We start from the raw sequence: 6,830 nt of genomic DNA, 5'->3' as shown, positions 1-6,830 counted from the left end.
AGCGGTCAGGGAGGTGGCTGGTGATGGAAGCTCAGCTCCTGCTGCATTTTCCCCATTGTATTTGCACTTGATATCAAGACCCCTTCGAGTCCACAATGCTAGAAAAGGTAGGAGGTACCAAACTCGCCCTGTAGCATACAAGCAAACATTTCAGACATTTATTCCAACCAGAGACACGTCGCCATTTTATACCAACTAGGAAAGCAAAGCCATTCCCCACCCCTTGAACTTCAGTATTTCTCAGCTGTGATATTTCTTTCCCAAGTGGCCCTTTAAAAAAACACGAGTACCAGGAAGGAGGAGGTGCTGGGACAGCTACAGAAAAAGGGTCATAAATAAATATAATCCCACTGGTATCAACTACTCAGCACCAGGGCTGCCAGTGGTCAACACTTTCAAGGAGAATAATAATGAATAAATAAATCAGGCCTTGCTAGAGCTAAAGTTTCCCCACTTTTCACCACTCGGAAGACTGTCCCAAACCTTGTGTCATCCAGAGATTATATGGACCCCAAACATAAATCCAAGCAGCATTTCTTCTTTGAAAACCCTCGGGGCCCCATTTGTTAACCCTGAGCTCAGTTCAGTCTGTGGCAGACTCCTGCTCCTGCCAGGCCACCTCCCAGAAGGAAGAACAACAGATGTACTGAGCCACTGGATTACATACACACAAGTGAAAACAGATTTAACAACAGCAACCTGATCCAGACTTAGTAAGTAAATTTAAAAAAACCCAAACAAACAGAAATCATTCATTACAGCCATGGAAAGATTACTGTGTGTTGTGCCTCTTACAGGGGATGACACATTTTGGAGGAGAGTCGGGGAAACATCAGAATATTTAAACACAGGCAACTTATCATAATGCAAAACTCTACAGCAGACTCGCTCAGGATCTTCTCATCGCAGGATCGGAGGGCACAAGAAGAACAAAGAATCGGCTAAAGTGATACGAATGACCAAGATGGAAGAACACAACTCATTTCAGATACAGAAATGTTTAATGGCGTTAAAGTGCTACTTTAATGGGGACCATATGCTAACATTTAAACACAATTCCACCGCACTGCTAAATATGGTTGTCTTTATTTTTTTATTTTATTTTACCTCTTTTGCCCAACCCTACCTAAAACAATAAAATAAAATCTAAAGGACTGAAATTAACAACCCATTCAAATCAGCAATAAGTTATGAATTTTATAAAGCATTTTTTCCTCTTTTTTTTCTTAGTAATGAGGGGTAGTTAAATTACTTAAAGATATACAAAGTTTCAAACAATGCCATAGGTGAGGACTCTATTAAGGTTTTTAAAACTTGGAAAACAAAATAATCCTGGCCATTAAAAAGACAAAAATAAAAAAAGCAAAGCCCTCAAAGTGCAGGTTAGAATGCTCGTCTCTGAGAAAAATTAGAAAACATTCGCTACAATAGCTCTTAACAGCACCTGCACAGATAAGATGGCAAGGCCCTTGGGAACAGGACGTGCAGTCAAAACGTTACATTAACAGGAGAGACGTGCTGAGCTTAACTAGGTTAACTACTGGACTGGAACTTCAAAAGTCAGCAAAGGGAATGATTCTAAAAAGAAAACTGAAGAAACCCCCACCAAACCTGGCCTCTTCCAGCTAGCACAGCCTTCATCCATTGTGTGCATGGCAAAAAGCATCTTTGCATTTCATTGAGTCAAGTGCTTCATCAAAACAGAGATCTTTTCATGGCATAAATTCATATAAAAGACATCTAAGGTTTCATATGGACAAGCTCTAAAAAGACGCATCAGACTTGGGGTGTTTTCCCTCCCAACACATTTACAAATGTTTATCAAAAAATCTCTTCAAATAAAAAGGTCATAGTGGCTCAGTATCTGGGCATGACTTTCTGGCAATATCACCTCTCGTATGTGCTGGTTTCTTTCTGTCCTCAGCTGGTTGTGTGCCTGCGTATGAGCACGCATCTACCGGGAGATCTGCTGTCGGTGTCACAGCCTGAAGCATGACACAGCCCACGATGTGCTGGTAGATTACAAGTGTGTACCTCTTGCTTTAGCCACGCATCGGAGGTACTTGCTTTTTAAATGATGTCCAACAGAAAGCTGAGCTGAATGGTGTTCTCTCCTGAACATCTCTCTTTGCTGCCCCTCTCTCTCTGGGCACAGAATGAGACCTTAATCATTATCGTCATTATTATTCCTAGGCTACTTCTTAGCCTTCTTAGATTTCCTAGAACATTACGACAGCATTGGATTGTGATAAACTGTAGGACACGGTCCTTTTAGGACCACAAAAGCTCTTCAGAAGGGCCTAAACTAGGTTGTTCAACCTGAATGCAATATAAGAAGTTCTGACATTTCTCAAATCTCATGACAGAAAGAGAGGGATGAGTCTCTAGTATCCTCTTTCAAACAAATAAATTCAAAACAAAGTGTTTCACCACTAAGGTCTAGATCCAGGTCCCACAGAAACAAACGGATTTCACTGACTTCAAAGGGACTAGTGTTTGGTCTAACTTTTTGCCAGCAGGAATTGGGATTGGTAACATGACCAAATGAACACATGTGGGTTTCTGTGGAGGCTTCCTTTACCCAAAAAGCTTTATATACAGGTCTCTCCAAGACTAGCTGTCAATATGTCATTTCTGAAAGAGGATACTGGCATCTAGGACCCAGTTTGATCACCCCAGTGAAATCATTCGCCCTGCACTGTTGTCTCACTTGGTTCTAGGAAGCAAACGAGAGCTTGACACTGGCGCTGGAGTAACCCTCGTCACTCCCAATACTCTGCAAGCTGCTGTGATCATCAATGTCACTGATGCTGGTTGTGCTGATATTGTCCACTTCTCCATGGGAGAACTCTGTGCTTTCAACGTCCACTTCAATCTCTTCTAAAAAGGAAAGTGAGACAAAACGCACATAGGTTAGCACCACAGACCCAACTGCTCCCTTCAAGCCAGCGAGCTGCTGGGACTCCCCCAGGCAGGGATGAAGCAGCAGTCCGGCAGGAAGACTTTCAGTGTTCTCCCTGGAATGTGATGGGCTGTGGACATGATTTATAAAAAGACTAGATACCAGCTTGGAGTTTTTTAGGGACTTGGCAAAGGGGTTTGACTCCTCCAGCATGCAGGCCACGCTATCAGCATAGGTGGGCCACCCCACGCACTGAACTTGTTCTGCTACCTCTTTCTTTGGAGCTCTACTATCCCAGTGTTGGAAACAAAAAGAAACGGATAAAACAGAGGGCAAGAGAGAAAATGGAGCATGAAGTTACCCCAAAACATGCTACTTGCTTGATATTATGTTGCTAAAGCCAGGACCACTCATATAGGGCATTACAATGCATTACCATGGGGATCTGGGTTACTCTCAGAGATGCTCCGTGGACTTTAGAACATAAATCTTATTTTTAAGACTGACTTAGAAAGCAGAGACCTAGTTAACCAGGTATCTTTTCCAAAAGGATTTTTTTTTTTAAACTACAGACTCACAGCCAAACTACACAGCATCTTTGAGTCTGTCAGTAAATACCAAGCCATCTATTGTGCCTAAATCTCCCTCCACAGCAGAGATATTCAAATAAAGAAAATTATCTGAATTCAGTTAGCCATTCAGATCATCTCTATCCAGTTTTAACTGAGGAGATGAACTCTATGGGAAGCTTGGAAAAAAAAAAAGGGGGGGGGAGGGTGTGTGTAGAATGCCTCGGGGAATTTTAAGAGGCAATTTGCTTGGTTCTGTTTGCTTGGTTATAACATGGTACCTCAGTTATACCATGGCCCAAGTACAGAACGAGAAGCTGGATGCTGCTTTGCAACATCCATTCCAGTCCCACTAGTATCATCTTAGATTTTCCTCTTTGTGTTGCCGAGAGATTCTGTAGGTCAAAGAGCACAATGGATATCTCAACTTTACCATCAGGTATTTAGCTACCTTCTTGTGATCACATTATTTTTCCTAACTAATGCTTTGGCATTTTAGAGAGCTTTTCAGAGAAACAGGTCACTTTAAATGCCACAGAAATCAGCTCAAGTTGATAATAGCAACACTTAATTCAAGACTTAATTAGTTAACTCATGCAAAATACTAAACTCTTCATATATATGTGTGTGCATGTCTGCGTGTGTGTGAGCAAAATCAGTAGCCTAAATACCAAAGGCCATAAGAAGGAGGTAGCTGAGAGACAAGAAATGGATGAATCTCATGCCCTCGCTTCGCAGAGCCCTGGGGATTCAGTGCTAGTTCAGGGACACCCACCTCGCTCCGAGTCCGAGCGATCCGAGGAAATGGTAGATCCAATGCTGTCCATTCGTATTCGCTCTATCTCCTGAGGACCCTGTAGTTGTTCCAGTCTTCTCTTTAGGAACCTTTGTTCTCGTTCCAGGTTCTCAAGCTGGTGTTGGCTTCTCCTCTCAGCCTCTTCAAGTTTCTGACATGATCAAATATGACTCAATAATTAGTTTCACCCTTTCCTCCTTCCCTCCCACCTCCACTGCCCAGCCATGTTTTGCTTAGACCTTCCCAGATCCCAGAAGGATTTAAGCTGCAAAAGAGCCCTGAACCAAGCCGCCTTGCAGTCTCCAAGAACAATGCCATCTCCTCACATCTTTTCCACCTCCCAAGTCCTGATAAATCACACGTTAGTATAAAAAGTCTCTGAGGACAGAGCCTCTCCAGGGGAAACGATTTGAATTGTAGCAGTTTGTGGGTCATTCCACATGGGTTCAACCACTTGCATTACCAAATCTGTCCACGAAGGGGCCTCAATTCCCTTAACCAAACCAATTCAGGGTTTGTTATGATCCTCTGTAACATAAAAACGTACCCTGGGAGTTCTGTGTTCCTTGCTGCATGGTTTAGTAGGATTTCTCAGAAACAGTTTTCTATTCAGTAAGCGATTTACATAACCTACTACAGATTTCTTTGATCACAGCTGGGAAATCTACCAGGGCACTGTTCTTTGTTTCCTACGACAAGCACATTGCATAAGGAGATGTCATTTCAGGCTAACTCTGTCCCTTCGGCAGTGCATTTTCTCCTTCACAACCCATCCTCCCTCCCGCTATCCTGACCTGTGACAAAGTATTTCAGCCTCTTCCAGATACTGACAATGCTGCATTTTCTTTTCATGCTTCGCTTTGCCAAAAGAGAATCAAGAGCAGCACTGGGCTAGCTGGCAGGTTCACACATGAAACCCCAGCAAGCCACCCTGTCTCACACTCCTGTGGTTTGTGCTAATGCTTCGGCAGTGGAAACTCACTAGCACGTCAGAAAAAAAGCTGCATTTCCCATCAAAATGCAGTCATTCAACAGTAGGTATGTTTTTCTTTAAAGAGATGCAGCTGTCAACAAATGATCACAATACAGAACAATCCCTGCTCTCCAAACCAATCATTTCCGTAGTTAACGGAGTTCATTATGGACTCTTCTAACCATGTGGCTTGTAGGAATGATAAATGATTAACCAAGGGGGCAAGGCTTGCTTGCTTTTTTTTTTTTTTTTTTAAAAGGTGTTAAGTCTCCTTCAACAGAGTTACCTCTAGGCAGCAAGAGTGCGCGATTGAATTGCACTTCCCAACAGCCCAGACTGAAAGCAGCTGGGAAAAGCAACTCTTACCTTGATATGTGCTTTGGCTTTGTTGAGCAGCCCAAGCGTTGTGTGCCTGGTGCAGTCTGGTCCTAGCGGTATCAGAACTTTTAAGCGTTCTAGACACAGGCGGAGGTGAGCTCGGCTGCAAGGGGAAAAGAGGAGGATCAGAGCTATGCTTTCAGAAAGGGAATGTCATTTCCTTTTCTACTTCCCTCCTACGAGGCAGTTTTCACGTCTCCCTCTTTCTACACATCACAAGATTCCCCACAGGTACCAGGACAGACTGCCACTAAACTATTTACACTGCAAACATCAGCTGCTCAGCAATACCTGCATTATTGCTAACCTCTGACAGACACTGATTATTTTCTTGCTGTCTGAACTCATCTGACTCATCTGGATGAACTTTGTGCAGGGGCAAGGCACACAGGCAAATGGTACAAGTATCTCATGGGTTTCCTCTCTCTCAGCTATTTGCTGTCTGTTTTGCCGAGAAGAACTTTTGTGAAAGCAGTTTCGAATGACTCCTACCCCCTGCACACTTGTGCATTGCTGGCTCGGGGACTTTGCTATAAACTGATCTAAGCACCATCTTTTTTCACAAAATTAAGAAGATCAATGAGAAAAATGGTCAGCCCAAAACACCCAAACAATCCCTGCTGGCAGTTAAAGGAGCTAGAGGGATGGTAGTTCCCAAGAACTGCACTCTTACTTCTTCCTGGGCCCAAGTCTGAAATGCTGCTGGGGGTGCAAGATCTGTGGGAACAACAGAACCTAAGACCTTCCCCTGGGCAGTCTTCTGACCTTGGCTTACGTCTACAAAGACAGGCTCAAGCACAACAGTGTTGCTGATGGTATAAGCCGTTTTCTGCAGAATATGGAAACATGTTCTGGGGAAAATGGTTCCGGCAGCAGTGGCAAAGCACATCGTCCTCGGGCTGCACAGGAAAACTGTTCCCACTGTCTCCTCCTCTGTATCACATATGCAGGAATGAACAGTAGATTTATGGAAAACTATCAAGTGTGGGTTGCCTTTTTCCCCTCTCTCTCTCCTTCCCAGACATTAATGATTTATGTCCAAACTTGTCATCCCAATCAATAATACAATGACATCAGCTCGACCATTCACATGCAAGAAACACCAGTGCAAAAGAGTCCTGAAAGCCTATCCCAGCCCCTGCTCATGCACAAAGAAACTGAATCTTAGCCTGACCCATCTCAATGCAGGGGAAGGGGGGGGGGGGAAGAAAA

General features: G+C 43.5%; 1 protein-coding gene across 1 annotated transcript in view; it reads right to left on the bottom strand.

The window, feature by feature from the left end:
- Window positions 1-985: 985 nt before the first annotated feature.
- MXI1 (MAX interactor 1, dimerization protein) overlaps window positions 986-6,830 on the bottom strand; it is a gene marked incomplete at its 5' end in the record, with an annotated part of 47,347 nt that continues 41,502 nt past the window's right edge. The window contains 3 exons of the mRNA XM_009278081.2: window positions 986-2,880; window positions 4,247-4,418; window positions 5,607-5,721. Coding sequence (XP_009276356.2) covers window positions 2,717-2,880; window positions 4,247-4,418; window positions 5,607-5,721 — 451 coding nt within the window. The remainder of the gene's footprint in view (window positions 2,881-4,246; window positions 4,419-5,606; window positions 5,722-6,830) is intronic.

This window comes from Aptenodytes forsteri, unplaced genomic scaffold (assembly GCF_000699145.1).
Source record: "Aptenodytes forsteri isolate BGI_AS27 unplaced genomic scaffold, ASM69914v1 Scaffold15, whole genome shotgun sequence".
In the NCBI taxonomy this organism is placed as follows: Eukaryota; Metazoa; Chordata; class Aves; order Sphenisciformes; family Spheniscidae; genus Aptenodytes; species Aptenodytes forsteri.
Note: the sequence above shows the minus strand (reverse complement) of the source record. Positions and strands in the feature narration are given on the sequence as shown.